The following is a 16,175-nucleotide window of genomic DNA, read 5'->3' as shown; positions in this document are numbered from 1 at the left end:
CGGTTTGAGTTTCCTTCGTTTTGGTTTCGTTCAGTTATAATGGATTCTGCCAAGTGTATTCACACAACTTTTAATGTATTGGAATTTCTTTGTGTCTCTTTCTCTTATACACTCACCCTCTCTTTCTCCTGGCAATGAGTGGAGGGGTGTTGAAATGCGCCAACATCCCATCCGTCGCACACCCGAAGGTACTAAAAAAAGTAAAACTCATGTCGAAAGCGGTAAGCTGTGGCAATTGACTGAAACTGCCGGTTTAAATTAGAAAAGTTTGCACAATGTAAGTGTACAACTCCCCCTTCTGCCTTCTGCCTTCTGCCACCATCCTTGTCCTTGCCCACTCATCACACAGATACACACTCACACACACTCGCAATAAACCCAGAACATCCGAGCGTGTTAATTTAATGGAAAAAACGATGCCAGGACACAGCATTTGCCATTGATGGGCTCTCGAATGAAAAAGATGTCTGCGCCTGGTCAGGAATTTGTCATAGAACGAGGATATCTCTGCCAGGAAGTATAATACATATGGTGGGGGGATGGGAAGAGAATTCCCCATCAAAGTTTACATCTAATTTACCTAGAAGAATTTTTTTTTTTTTTTGGGTCATGGTCATGCCAAACAGTACAATAGAGCTCCTGTCAAAATAAACATGCCACACATGATTTCAAATGGATTAAATCAGTTAAATGGAGCACATTGGAAGGGAAAAAGATTACGTTTTCTTTTCGGGTTTTCGGTTTGTTTGGTTTCTGTATTAAAAGTCCAATTGTATCCCTGGAAGGACCTCCCATACACATAGTTAGTGGCGGTATTCTTCTGCGAAAAAGTAAGTTAATCTAAGCAACGCCAGTATATATGCATATAAGCCACTTATAGCTTATATTTAAACGACCAGTTCGTGTACGCACCTCAGCTGAATATTAAAGGATTTACCCAACTCAACATTCTGCAGGATATTCTGCAAAACACACGCGCTCTCCAAAAAGGACTAAAGTCGGAGATTCATGCGGGTGCCTTCGCATTTCTTTTGTTCCGAACAAACAGCCATAAATCCTAGCCAAGTTCAAACTATATCTGGTGCCCTGCCCTCGCCCAGGCCCAGGCCCGGCCTGTCCTGTTCTGGCCATGTCCTGGCCCATTCTGGAAATTCATTTTTTTATGGCGCACTTATATGGGACAGGACAGCAGCGTAGCCCGAAAATCCATTTCACTTATTCCCATGCACTTTTATGGCCCTAGTCCGCCAACAATTTTGCACATTAAAAGCGAACTTTTTTACATGACATATGTATGCCACACCTCCTCCCGTCCCCCCCCCCCCTCCCCATCCCCTCTCACTCATCCTTCCTTCTAGCACCCTAAAAATATAACTAACACAAATATACATTTCATATTCATGGTGGAGAGCAGCGCTTAAAAAGCGAAGAAATTAACTCCATCTAAGGCTGGGGGGATGGACTGGAGAGCTTCAATGTGACATGTGTAGAAAGGACGAAGGAGCATAACGAGGGCAAGGGGCAGCGGCGTAAGTAGAGGCCTACTTAGCACCCTTCACTCCACCGTCCATCCCGAAGGATGTCCCCTTTTCTCCAGCTGGCCCACTATTTTCTGCTTAGTCGGCTCATCTGCATTTTATGGTCCAAAAATATCATCATTTTTTCGCATTTCATTATGGCGCTGTATGCGTGTGTGTGTGTGTCAGTGCATTGAGAGAAATATATACAAAATAAATCTAGCAAATATATATACTACAAATATGAGAAATATTAAAAAGTTTAGAGAAATAAGCTTAAATATAAAAGGGTTTGCTTCGAAAAATGGCCCTAGAGTAAAAATTGTATCTAAAAATCTTTTTGTAAATTATTCTCAAAGATATGTATGTATATTATTGGATTATTTTTAAGATTTAGTAATAAGTTATAATATTATTTATCATATTTCAAGAACTATTGACACAAATATAAATCAAGTTCTTATAGTTAGGAATTTTCATTGGCATTATTTAATATACTTGTAGAAGTATTATCCTTATTTCTCTGAGTGACCATCTTTGTGTGTGTTTGTGTGTTCCTGCAAAAACTTAGCAGCGTCATTTAGTATGCTTCATTTCATTATTATATCTACATGCCCACTTCCCTCCACTTTACAGAAAGCCCCAACCGCCTATGTCTACGCTCCTTTTTTTAAAACTCTTAACTTTCGCTGCAACCGCAAGCATTTTGGGCCGCATTTTGTGGGCAATCCTTCCAACTGAGCCAGGTCCTCCATTCATTTTTTTTTGTTGTTAGTAGTCCCGTTCGTCCTTCGTGCCCGGCAAACGGTGCGAGAAATTGTCCTCCCTATCTCTTGATACCCCCAGCCCCTACCCCAGTCCCAGTCCCCATTACCCCCATCCTCGTTTCCCATTTTTTGTTGCTTTTGATGTCGCCTGCAATTTTTCTACAGCTTCTTCTTCGTCGTCGTCGTCGTCCTTTTTTTTTTCGTCGTACTGCGTAGGAAAACTCCTTTGGGTGTCCCTGCCATTTGCCTCGCACTAAGCCTCCCATTCTCCCCTCTCTTTCGCACCCCCTTGCGACCTGCTGTCTCGCTCTGTCAGTCATTTTTTCCTCGTAATTTTCATAAGCAGCCGTTAGACGTTGGATTTATGTTTTTAAACGCCTTTTAATATGCGAGAGGATATTCGCGCGTAACTGCAGATCCCCAGCAAAACGCAAAGCCACTCGCAAATGCCGCATAGCCAGAGTCCTAGTATCCTTAGTGCCCTGCCTTCCACCACCTCCTCTGTATCCTTGGCTGAGCCTTGCTTTCGGCTCCTTCCATTCCTTGCGGCTGTGTCTACTTCTTGGTTATGCCGCACAAATCCAGTGAGAATGCGTTTAAAAAAATATTATAATAATAACATTACGTAAATAATTGTTGGCTGCTGTTTCGGTGGGGGGTTTTTAGAAGGCGGCGGCTATCCTGGCTTTTTGGGGAGTGGGTATGGCAGGGGCAGGGGCAGGAGCTGGGGGCAGGGCATTCACCGGGGTGCGAGGCACGCGCCTCTGAAATAGCAACGGAAATCAACTGCGTGTTGATAAGCACGCATAGCTCCAAGGAGCGTTTTAGGAAAGGGAGAATTTCGCCAAAGGAAGCAGAAGGACTTTGCTTCCTTGTCCTGGCCAACTGTGCCAGTATGTGTGTGTTTGTGTTTCACAGGGTCCTTGGTCCTTGTATGAATAAATGAATGTGTGTGCCTGTGCGTAACATTTGCGTGCGTATTTTGGTATGTTTTGCGGTTTGTCGCTCAACCGATTCAAAGCCATTGAAAAGGCGAATGATTTAATATACTTTTGAGTAATTCTTTTAATATTTATACAAAAGTATTTATAGAGATTTATTATTTAAAGATTTGTCAGAATATCTTCAGAGAAAAAAGAAGGATTTAATTGTAATTATAGAAACAAAGAAAAGAAACTCCAAGAGTTTCTCGTATACTTACCTGACTTACATTCTTGTTTTCTTAAATTTTATAAAATATATCGTTTCTTAAATAATTTTTTATAATTTCCCCATTTATTTTGTTATACTTTCATAGTATTTTTTAGAACCTACAAACCTTTCCCTTTTATATAGAGTATCTCCCAGGAAAGAGCTCAAAACATGGACCCATTTGTAACGCACTGTCTAACCGGTGGCAGAAGTGGCAGCCAAATGTGCGTGTGGCAAGTATAGAGGGAGATGGAGTTTGGCAAGAAAAGAAAGAAACCCAGATAGCTGTAGACAGTAGCGGCTTGTAGTTTTTTTTATAAATTTTTTTTTTTTGGTGAAATTTTGTTGTCATCATCACTTTAAGAGAACTGGCATTGAGGTGGCTGCCTCTCTGGTTGGGGGCGGAAAAAAGCCAAAGCAACCGAAGCCTGTCAGACAGAAAGTTATCTTCGCTTCGTCTTGGCAGCTTTCGGTGTTGGTGTTGTCATCTTCCGTTTTTAATTTCATCTGCCATTTACTGCTACTTATGACACATCCTTTTTCCCAAGCCCACCTACCAAGCTACCATTTTTTTGGGGTTTTTCTGTCGCTTTTCTCGCAGAATTTTTATTTTTTTGATTGGAAGTAGTACTTACCTTGGGATGTGCACGGCGCGGAAAAGCTACTTTCGGATCGACCTGCGGGCGAGAAAGAAAAAAAAAATGGAAAACCAGAAAGAATTATATAGAGAGGGAATCCCGAAAGAAATCGTATGCTTAATGACATTTAAATGAAAAGAACATTTCGCGCAACTCTTCATATTAATAGCCGTGCATAAATCTTGCATAAGCCTGCACTGCACATTAAATGAAATTGCCCCAAAGGGGGATGGGTATTGGTGGGTGGGTTGGTGCTTGGGTGTTTGGGTGGTGTGATGTTGCTGTCTCCCGGCTGCCGGCTGCCGGCTGCCGCTGCTGGTGGGTGACTTCAAGCTGAGCACGCACGAATTAACGCGTAACAAATTGCTCGACCAGCGGGGAGAGATGGGGCCAAATAAAAAAAAAAAAAAAAAAAAAACAGAATATACAGAAAGCGAGAAAAAGAGAAACAGCGAAATGGGAAGCTCCTACCCAATAAGCAGCGTCATTAAAAATAATTAAAAATCATAAAAATTCAATTTTAAGCATTTTTTGCCGTCTGGCTTTTGGACTCTCTCTCTGGTCCCCCTCTCTGTGGCTTTCATATTAGTGTGCAAGTAGACAGCTCGTCCTGACAGCTGGAATAAAAAAAAAAATCTGGATAAGCGGATGGTGCTGGCAAGGACTAAATCTTGGCTGAAGTGCTGCTGTTGCATTTATCCTGTTGGGTATCTTAAGCCAATCAAGTAGCAGCTGCAAAATGGTCTAGGAAGCAACGCAATATCCTCTGGCGATAATAATTCAAACACACACACACACACACTCTCTAGTAGTAGAGACAGGCATGGGGCGCGCTCGAAATCTGTCACAGGATAGGCAGGACATGCGGCTTGTTGTGTGCTGTTTGCCGTGTTGATTTCCTGTGTGCAGGACACAAAACAAGAGAAACCGATTCGGCAGCAATAGCTACCAGCCAGCCACCGCCGCATGGCGGGAAATTGATTTTTAGATTAAAATTAAAACTAATCAGTGCTGAGTGCCGAGCGGCGAGCGACGGAGGCCAGGAGGATGGCTGGTTCTGGCTTTTTGAAATACATCAGGCCGAAAAAGCCGTAACGAAATGAAATGAATTCACCATAAATGGCGCCCGAGCAGGAATTGAATTCATTTCGTTTGGTTTGGTTTCGTTTCGTTGCTGTTCAGCGAAACGGAAACACGAAAATCCATGACCAGCAGCAAGTCAGGAAGACGAATATATATACTATATAGTATAGTATGGGTTATATAGATATAAACATTACACGTAAATACAAATATAAGTGTAAGTGAAAAAAAATTACACATAAATGCTGGTTGCGCATTTTATTTACAGTTGGCAGGCATAAAAGGATGATCGGATGGACATCGGATGGAAATTCCAATAGACAGATAAACAGAGGGGCTTCACTTAATTAGGCTAATACCAACGGTGCGTATGCGTAATATCTGTTAAATGAATGTTCACTGTAGGAAATGGGATTACAATCAGCAGAAATCTACCGGCGGAAGGTAGATCAGAACTCCATCTGATTTTAAGCTTCTGCCTAGGCCCGAATTTTTTATCCAATGAACCAAATTCTCTTCATCACATGAGCTAATTAAAATTGTTTGAATTTTTTTTTTAGGCCCTCTGTGCTGCAACTTTTTTGGCCAAGCCAGACCGTTATGCTTTGACTTTCTAATTGCTGTCAATAGGGAGAAAGGGATGAGGGCCAATTTATGTTGATGGGCCCGGCTTTTGAGCAAATATTTTGCATAGTTACAGCGGAGTTTTCTGTTTGTAATATGTCGGACGGGGGATGGATGAAAAAAATGAAAAAAAAAAAAAACAAAAAAATAAAAGTTAAAGAGAAGGGCTTGAGTGTTACATTTACCTTTTTGCCATCCAGCTCGTGTGTGCCTTGGGTGAGTACCTTATCTACGCTATTTGGATCGCTGAATGTGACAAAGCCGAAGCCTCTGCAAGTAGATTTGGAAGGAGATGTAAACAGGAGACGGTTAGCGAGAAGTTGAGCAAATATTTACAAAAGCAAGGAGCCAAGTAACTGAACCTGAACCCCACCAACCAAAACTGAAACTCAAACTCAAGCGCCCCAGAGCCCCCTCCTCAAGCTGATGCCCCAGACCATCCAAAGCCCCGGAAAATCCAAAAACTGCCGCGTTGAGTTCAGTTGAACCTGCCATCGTCAGTTTAGCACGTGCGCCAATTAGGCGCTCAAATTACATCAAAATATTGCCAGAGACAGAGCCAGAGTCAGAGGTATGAGCGAGATGGTATGAGAGGTCCTGGCGCAAATGAGCAGTCTCCTTACCTCCATCTGAAATTGCCCCTTTTTCGAACAGTTCGAAGCCGCTAACGGCAGACGCTTACAAGCCATTACACTCGCCCCCTCTCTTTCTCGATGGTATATACCCATCTCTTTCCACCAGCACCAGCAGCAGCATCTCTGTTTCTTTCGTTCGTGTTGTGATAAACTTATTCTTGTTAAATATTTAATTAAAATGCTTATTATCTCGCACTGCATTTTAATGAGTCTCCCAACGAAAAACGAGAAACAAGGCAGACACAGGCACAGGACCAGGCCCAGGCACCGGGACTGGCAGCCCAAAGACAACAAACCAGCTCAGAGATTTTGGCTGTGGCTCTGGTCTCCTGCCACGCCTCCTCCGCCTCCTCTGGTGTCTCTGGAAACTGTATGTATGTGTGTGCACGTTTATGTTTATTTGAGTTTTGCCACTTGGCAGCAACGCTTAACGATGCTTCGCCTCCTGGCAGCAACGCAACTTCTTTCCCAGACACATGCTCGTATTTGTCTTGCTCTTTTAAGCCCACCAGCCCGTACACCGCCCTTAGCCAGGACCAGCCAGGATCACCCTTCTCCACCCCATCCCACTCAATCCGAGCCCCCAACAAGAACCGCAAGCACAGACAGTAATTAACGACGATTCTATTGCAATTGTGGCAATTGTTACGGTTCTGATTCTGATTCCTATTCTGATGCGGATTTGGATTCTGATTTGGAGTCTACTCCAGAGCAACAAGGCCGTGTGGCTGAGACTGGGCTATTGCCAAGCTCAGTTAATTTGGTTTAAACATTAAAGACTGCCAAGATACAAAGCCAAGTTTTAGTTTAAAATTGTTGATTCAATTCTACAAGTTAAGGTTTCAAAAGCACCCTCATTATTACTATTATTAACGCCCTCATTAATGTACTATAGCCTCCAGGAACTCTCTATTCATGACAAGCTATTGTTATTGGTTTGTAAATCAAAATGAAAATCAATTGTTAAACATATTCTAGAGTATAATAATTTGAAATTCTGGTCGGTCAGGCATTCGTGATTCAGAAACTGTCAGTAATTGGAATTGCAATTGCAACTTCTATGCAAAATTATCCAAATTCAACCTCATTTGACAGACACATTAATTGTGTGCACTTTTCCGTACAATTTACCTGTCAGTCGAATCGCATATTTAATTGAAAGTTAAACATAAATTGAAGACATATTATTATTTCAATGAGATTTTATTATAATTGGGAAAGAGTTTTCGACTTTAAAGGGGGGGGGGGGGGGACACACTATCAATATCCTAACACTATCTGAGCAATACCCGATATTTTTCGAAAATTTCCATTTGACATTTGGGGTTATCGGGGCTAGTGTTTCCCAAATTGCTATTCAACAATGGCAATGGCAACAAACAAGGCTTAAACTACAATTGCTTGTTGCAAATTTATAAAAACAATTTGCATACGGAAGAGGATGCCTCAGCAGGCATTTGCCTTTGATTTTCTTTTGGGGCTCGAAGTTCGAACCATCTACGTGCTATGGAAAAATCATTATTTGCTATTGGTATTGGCTTTCTGGATTCTTGTACAGCTGGCACGGTCTGGTACATATTAAATAAACATTTTATCGTATTTATAGACGAACAATTTGTGCAATGTGCAATTTGCGAAAAAGAGGCCTGCACCTATTAATATTGATTTAAATGGGTGATTTAGTGGGTGGCGAAAAGGGTTATCGGTGGCAGAGACAGAGGCAGAGGAGCAGAAGGCTTTCGAGGCAACTATGCCGTAGGCGTAACTTCAATCCAATGTTCAAGTGGGTCACACAAAATTGCAAAATGTTCAAGGAAAGAGAAAGAAAGACACACAGAGAGTGAGATAGAGAGAAAGTGCCACAATGTTGAGGACAGAGATTGTTGCAATTTCTCTACCTAGAGGGGTAGTCGAGGGGGTTGCAGGCACACCAGGGCAACTCAAAGTGAAAAGCCACAAATTTAAAAGGCAAAACTCAAAAATAATGTGTCTCCTGTGTGCAATTTACTCACAAATTCAGATTCAATTTATGCAACTCGGGGCCAGACAAGGATCCCCACGAAAGACAGAGACAGATGGCTGGGGAGCAGGATGGAGAGAACGAGGGGGTAAAGCGCTCAGGATAACAAGAGAATGTGTGTGCAAGCAACAACAATAAAAAATAACACAGAGAGAAATTTCCAAGGTTCTTAGTTGATATTTTTTATTAAATAATAAATTTTAGGACTTTTTTATTTTTAAAATTATATTTTTGTATAGTTTTTTCTTTAAAGAAATGTATAGTAATTTTTCTCAGTGCTCTTGTAGACATAGGAAGAGAAACTAAACAACAACAAGGGCAGCAGCAAAGACATGCAGCCTCTGACAAGAAAGGGGGGGCTCTCTGTAAAGAGGGGGAGAGGCCAATGGGCCGATGGGCGGTTGGTAGTGGGTAGTGGGTGGTGTTCTCTGGGCCACCCCCACCCCTCCTAGGGAACATGCAACTTGGGTTGCTTGTTGAATTTTATAAAGCCGTTTCAGAATGCTAATGAGCGCACGCACACAAGCTGCCAGCAACAGCAGAGCAGTAGAAGCACCAGCAGCAGCCTCCCAAGGATGAGAAGATTCTGCTGCCCTCTTCCCCTCCCCCCTCTCATCATGCAAAAAAAAAAAAAGGGTGAGCTGCGACAGGTGAGCAAAGACTGAGGGGGCGTGGCAATCATGTAAGACATACAAACACCGCAGACACGTACCAAACATGGCCAGAAAGAGTGGGCCAGCAACCACCTGGCTAGCAAACGAGTCTGTAGTCTGTAGTATCTGAAAGCAAAATAAAAGTGTTATTTGAATTGGCATGGCAGAGCTTGAGAAACTTTGCTTCCAAAGATCCAGCATCCAGCATCCTGACTGCCTGCCTCCTAAGCTTACGCACAATTTAGCAAAACAACTTGCATGTATTTAGCCCGCAGATACTCATATATACATAATACCTGGATATAGTTTACCGAACGGGGCAGTACTGAAGGGGAGCAACTGAGAGTGTCTGCAGTTAAGTTGGCGGTTGGCTTGTGGCTGGCATCTTGGATTACCGTAAATAATCTAACTAAATGAGTTACCAAAACGGTCAAAGTTCACATCAAGGTGTTGCCTTCTGTAACCCAGAGTGTGTGTGTGGGAGCAGATAACAATATTAGAAGTCCCAGCATATGTCCAGTGATCAGGTTGATGATGATATTCCTTTCCCACCCTCCGGGCAATTGCCGAAACTGTAACCAAAAGCTCATTTTACAAGCAAAAGGATACTGGGTACTGGATACTGGAGTTGGGAAGTAAACACACTTTGTGTGTGTGTTTTAGCCAGGATATGCAGGGCAAAGATTACTTCAAATTGAGTATGGTTTAGGTGAAGTAAATGGGAATATTTTCCAGATACCTTAATGGCATTCTCACACTCCCATACATTTAATTATAAAGGATACTATTGCATTAATTTTTAGAGAATCTTTTATCCTTGTGGACTATTTAGCCTGGATCACCTGAAGGAGAAGGAGCTGTTGGAATATCTTACGCCCATTCTCGTCTATCTCTTAATTGCCTCAACCTCAACTGACCTCAGTGCCAGACAGAATGACAAACTACTGTGAATGGCTCTTGAAGTCAGCGGAAGTAAGAAAACAATTGTCTCTGTGTCTCCGGTGGCTTCTCTGCCATCCTCACCCATTCCTGCCATCCCTGGTATTGTTAATATACAAGTTGCAGTCAAGGCTGTAAATGGAAGCGAACATTATTCTGTCTATGCACTGCTTCTAAAAAGCAAAAGAAGCCGCAAGCCATGCCCTCAACCTCGGCTCAACAAAAGTAGCTGACGGCTAACAAAACTTTCAATCCGAAACGGAAAACGGGGCAAAGGATATTCCAGAAGGTAGGCAACGCATATTCAAATGACTTTTTCGTGTAAAAATTTCGAAAGAACAAAACAAAAGCGCCCCCGAACGAACAATTGCAAAAAGGAATGCAACTTAAGACGACAGTGGAGTGCCCAGGACGAGGTTGAGAGGGCGTGCCAGGAGGCAGTAGGCAGGGCTGGCAGAGATGAAGTGGCCTGAGTCTGAGACTGAGACTGGGACTGAGGCTGAAGCTAAGAGAGCCTGGCACTTCTAAGTCCCGGCTACAGCGAAACGTCAAATCCCGAGCGCACTAACAAGCACTTGCCGGCGGACCAAGACTTTGTGCCTTTGTGGGGTTCCTATTCGCAAGGATAAAGGATATGTTTACAGAATACCCTACAAAATAAAGCCAAATAGTTATAGTTTATACTTATATATATATTATATTTTTAAAAAATTAAATAGAATTTAAAAGTCAATTGAAAAAACAGTATTGCTTTTTAATTTCTTAAAAATCTTCGCACAGAATTGTCTATTCGATCATTTGGAAGTCTAGCTTCTGGAGAAAGCGCTTTCTTTCTTTCTTATTTCTACCCCAGACCCGAGGCCCCCTTTTTCAAAATATACACCCGCCGTCCCTGGCTGACTGCTGTCGTGTGAAGTGGGGCCGCGTGCATGAAACTTTCACAAGTGGCTTCCTGCCTTGGCTCGCCTCTCGCACTTTATAAGCCTACAAAATGGGAGCGGGGCTACTTTTTTTTGTCCAAGGGGGGATGGCGGACATAGACGGGTGATGAGGGGGGTTGAGGGCAAAGTAGAGGCGCCGCCCACGCCCATTTTGCACGTTTTTATGCCTTTGTCTTTGTTTCGTTTCGTTTTGTGTCGTGTCGTTTTCCTGGGCACAAAAATGCATCCTTGAACACGCACACTTAACTGGGCCTGCGTGAGTGGCAGCCTCTTGCCTCCCTCGACAGCCCGCCAGGATCCTTTCTTCAAGACTGTCCCACCGATGCACTGAAGAAAATTATTGAAAATTTTTTACATTATATCCAACATATTAGTTGGAAATCTGAGCGCCTTCATAGTTTCTTTTACTTTAAAAACAAAATATTAAAATAGTATCTTAATTCAAGGACCTTATATTTTTTTTCTGATTATATGTTTTTAGCTTTCGGTGGCTACTCAAGCCCGGCATGGACACATTCAAGACGACCATGTCGCCACCCCATCAACATTTTCGAGTCCACCTCGAGTTGTGTGTGTGCGTGCCCTTGCGTTGATGTTAAGCCCCATACCGCCCGATGTCCTTTGCCCCGCCCCACTGTCGCTTCCTTTTTTAATACCCCCTGGCCCTACGGCCCCCCCCCCTTTTTCCGGCGCTATCTATGCGTGGGTCGTGGGTAATTTTATTAATCCGGACATAAGAACAAGGCACTGACACTGGCGAAGAAAGAAAGAGCACCCCTGAAAAGGGGTTCGCTAACAACATTTTTGGCTAAATATTTAAATGGCCTGGCCATTATGAAAATTTATCGATTTAGTGACAGTTTAAGGACACACATTATGGCCGGCCATTTGTTATGTTTTTATGGTTTCGTCGTATGCCTGCTGCTAATGTCAATTTTTGAGTGTCGTTGCCACATTAAATTCTGCGGCATCTGGTGACTACCAAACAACCTAACAACAAAAAAGATATACATATATATAATATATAAGAATAAATAAATGTCTTGAGGTGCGGTGCAGAAAGGTGACTTTATTTTATAATTCATTTTATTATTATTATGTAAAAGTGCGGTGCGCAAAGCAATTACAAAGGAGTGAGTGATTAGGGACGTCTGCGGGGATCATAAAAATATTCCGTCTTTTATTCTTTATTCGGCTGGGAGGCTGGAGCTTTTTCTTTTCATACAAAATACAAACATAAAATGCGCATAAAAATGCGCGGGCGGAGAAAGCGCATGAAATAATCAACAGTAACAATGGCGGGAAAAAAGTGGCCGAAAGGATAGGGGGCATATGGGGTCCTGCCACACGAGTTGACAACATCCGAGTGTTTGCCAGGGAGGCACATATGAATGGCAAATAAAACACCAGTGTGCGGCGGGAAAAAGTCATTTAATTTTAGCTTTAAAATTAAGCTTTACAAAAAATTGATTCAAATATTATAATCCCATAAATCGGAGTTATATTTTTAGTGTAGATATTGAATGCCATCCCTGGAGAGTCTGTGAGTGACATCTCAACCAGCTCCATGGACCATGGACCATGGACCAAGGACCAGAGCCCGTCCTAATGGTCTTTGGCCTCCTGTAACTGACTGATGTTTGCCACACACACACACACACACCCATACCCGCACCACTCACACTCATCCAGTGACGCCATAATTAATGATGAAAAATTGCTTCCCACACACCAATACCAACACACACACTTGGACACACAACATATGCACCCGTTGTCCTGCCGGGAAAGGCTACAAGAGGTGGCAGGGTCGGGATGTGAGATGTGAGAAAAAATATAAAGCCATTTGGTTTTGTACGCTGGAAATTAACATGAAAAGGGCAAAGCGCAGCTGCCATTCGCGTTTTGGCCCACAACATGTGAGATCGCTTCCAAAAATCCCCGGGAACCCCACCGAAATGGTCAATGCCAGAAGAAAAACAAAAAAAGAAACCCCCCCAAACCCATAAAGTGGCGCACTAAAGCGGCCAGCTCGGCCAAAGTGATTAAATTGAGTTAATTATGTCCACTGAGTCCTGAGTGTTAGAGTGAGCAGGACAAATGAGAGTGAGTTTGAAGTTGTACATAAATTATTACAAGGATATTAAATGCTACACACAATAACTGGCATTTGGCAACTGGCAACTGAATGGGGGATTACCGCCCCAGTGTTAAGTGCATATTATCAAAGGCCGTAAAATTCCAGAAGTAAAACACAATTGCTCCTGTGTGAAATTGCCTTAATCTGCCAGGATCTTGAATGTTTTTTGTTAAAAAAAAACAACTCTTAATCTTCATTTATACAAAAATAAACACTTTGTCTTTGTTAATATTTTTCTTTTGCGGAAAATAATTCTCATTTAAAAAGCAATCGAGACTAAGGAGTGAGTTGCCATTTAAATTGAATTATGGATGTCTCGCCAAATTTGCACAGGAATATATCCAAAATATCGAAAAAGAAGGCAAATCGAAACGAACTTTTATCAAAGTTTATCAAAGCTAAAACATTTAATGGTTCTCCACCATTTTGCGAGCCAAATCCCCTCTTTATTTTTTATTTTATGATACCCGGTACTTGCAGAGATCAAGGGTATATGGTATTCGTGTGAAATAGAGGGTTAAAGACTACTATAATAATATGATTTTGAAGTCAAACTATTCTTAAAGAAATATTATTTATTTAAAACAAAATTCAGTCATATCGGTTGATTTTTAGAAGAGTTATAGACTTTTTAATCTGCTTCCTTACTCGCTTGTTTCAGTGGCTTGTTCCAAAGCACCCAAAAGTATGCCACAAATAACCATTATAAAAAGATTAAGCAGTACCAGGTATCATATAGTCTAGAAACTCAACAGTAACCATCCCTCCTTGATTTTTTATTCCATTTTTATTTTTATTTTGTGTATGGCATGGCCGCTCTTATCTAAAAACCCGTTAAATTTATTATGCAACATTGCGAGCGGGTGGAAAATGCGATTTCTCATTCGATACAACAGATTCAGGTAAACATTCGCCGTGTGTGTCCGGCGAAATAAAAAGTGAGCGCAGATTCTGTTGGCGCGTGTAACGTGAAATAAAAATCAGGTGAGGGTGGAGTTTGGAGTTTGGGGGGAAAACGACGAAAAAAAAAACATTAACAAGGGGCAGGGAAAAAATTTAACTTAATTGCCAAACACACAGACGCACAGGCATACACACACACAGACCCGCCCCCTTCGCCAAAAAGGGTGTCGCTTTTGTGTGGTTGTGTTTTTCGCGGCGTTTTCCGAAAAGTATGGGAGGTGGCTGGGTGGTTGGGCGGTTGGGTGGCGAGTGGTGTTCTGCGCTTGGCGTGCGTGCGCTGTGCGATATAATTTATGTTTCAATAACTTTCGAAACTCATTGAAAAGTCGCTTATGTTTGCTTCAATGGCAGCAGCAACAGCAACAACAGCAACAGCAACAGCAACAGCAACAGCAACAGCAACAGCAACACAACCAACAACAACAACAATGAACATAAGAAGAATGCTAAAAGTACAACAATAAATTGTTTGGATTTACTTATGCGAATGGGGCGGGAAGAACGGGCAAAAGAAAACAGTCGGCTTGTGGGTGGTAAGGTGATGGGGCACGGCACCCCCCACCCACCCACCGCCTCTTCCGCTCCTTTTTAGAGCCGGGACTGCCATTTGCCATTTTACTCAATTTTTTATTGTTGCTGCACTTGAGCGACCCCGCTTTGTCTTGCCACCCGCAACAAGAAAATTCCCGCTCAACTTGCACAAACTTTTGCTATTTTCCCTCTCTCTTTCACTGTTTTCTGTGAATGTGTTTTGTTTGCCATTTGCTTTCATTTTGTTTTTTTTTTTTGTTTCTTATTTTTTTAGTCCGCCCTCCCCCTTCAGCCTTCCGCCAGCTTCTGCTACTGTTGTTCATTTTGCGCTTTTAAAATTTATTTGCAAGTTTTCTAATTTGTACTTCACTCCATTTTATTGTAATATACAATCTCATTTAAGAGTAAGATATCTCGAAGCATCTATCTAACACACAATGGGTGTGGGTGGGGGAAATAAATGGCTGCACTGGAGGGAATTCATAAAATTTCATTAAAAATGTTAAAGAAAATTAATGAGTTTCTCAGGATAGAGATCCTAAAGTTTATAGACCTAAACTAGGCTATAGAAATACTTGTAAAGAGTAGCAACATTTTTTCTCAGTGCCTGAGACTTTCGGTGAAATTTATATGCAGCCCCCATAAGTATGCAATGCCTGCTGATGGCTGATCCTAACCGTGTATCCTTGTTTCCTGCTCGGAACTGGTGCGCATATTTATTAACCACACTGTTGACTCTCGCTGCGGCAACTTTGCGTGCAGCTTGTTGCTTCTCTCTTTCTCTTTCTCCCTGTCTCTTTGTCTCTGTCGCCTTCTCACTTGACTTTCTCAATTCTCCATTTGGTCCTAGCCCTGTCCCTTGCCCCTATCCCCCCTGTTTGCCTGTTTGAATTTTGTTGTCGCACCTTCTCAGGAATTCTGTTTACATTTATTACTTTGCGCAAGTTTAAGTGAAAAATTTCCATAAACATTCTTTTAAGCGACATAAAGTTTTTATTAAATTTTGCTAGAAATCCCTGACACGATGATATCAGGCAACAACGCCAATGCCAACAGCAACGGCAACAAATAGAGCTGCGGAATTTACAACTACCAGAGGGTAGGTAGGTAACTCTGAGCACAGCTGCCACCCCTTGCTGTTGCTTTTTAAGATACTTTCCCGAAAGATAGAGAGGGTGGGTAGTGTAGAAGATGAGGAGTGTTTTTACTGATGGCAGTACGAAGCTGATGTTGCTGCTGATGCTACCAGCTTCTAGTGGCACTGCTGCACGCAGTTCATAAAAATTTTGCCAGCCAACATGACATGCACAAAGGCGAAAGGACACACGACAGGATCTGGTCGCAAGGCTTGGAGACTCGCAACTCGGAATGCCGCATAAACTTTCGTCGCTTGTTAACCTGAGAGCTTCGCCACCGCCGCTGCCACTCCACTGACATTAGATGAAATTCAATTAAAACAAAGATATATTTCGTGGGGCGAATTCCGTTTCAACAACGGAACGACTACACTAGCAGTTGCTTAAAAGGGCACAA

At 42.3% G+C, this 16,175-nt stretch overlaps 1 protein-coding gene and 1 pseudogene across 7 annotated transcripts in view; one reads left to right on the top strand and one right to left on the bottom strand.

The window, feature by feature from the left end:
- Window positions 1–16,175, bottom strand: part of LOC6507034 (RNA-binding protein Musashi homolog Rbp6) — a 168,714-nt gene that overhangs the window by 94,780 nt on the left and 57,759 nt on the right. For all 7 annotated transcript variants that reach the window (XM_044714409.1, XM_044714410.1, XM_014909555.3 and 4 more), the window contains 2 exons: window positions 6,006–6,090; window positions 4,111–4,152 (listed from right to left, as the gene is read on the bottom strand). In XM_044714409.1, coding sequence (XP_044570344.1) covers window positions 4,111–4,152; window positions 6,006–6,090 — 127 coding nt within the window. The remainder of the gene's footprint in view (window positions 1–4,110; window positions 4,153–6,005; window positions 6,091–16,175) is intronic.
- Window positions 5,401–6,830, top strand: LOC123257043 (annotated as a pseudogene).

This window comes from Drosophila ananassae, chromosome 2R (genome assembly GCF_017639315.1).
Source record: "Drosophila ananassae strain 14024-0371.13 chromosome 2R, ASM1763931v2, whole genome shotgun sequence".
Taxonomy (NCBI): Eukaryota; Metazoa; Arthropoda; class Insecta; order Diptera; family Drosophilidae; genus Drosophila; species Drosophila ananassae.
This window is presented reverse-complemented; position numbering and strand designations above follow the sequence as displayed.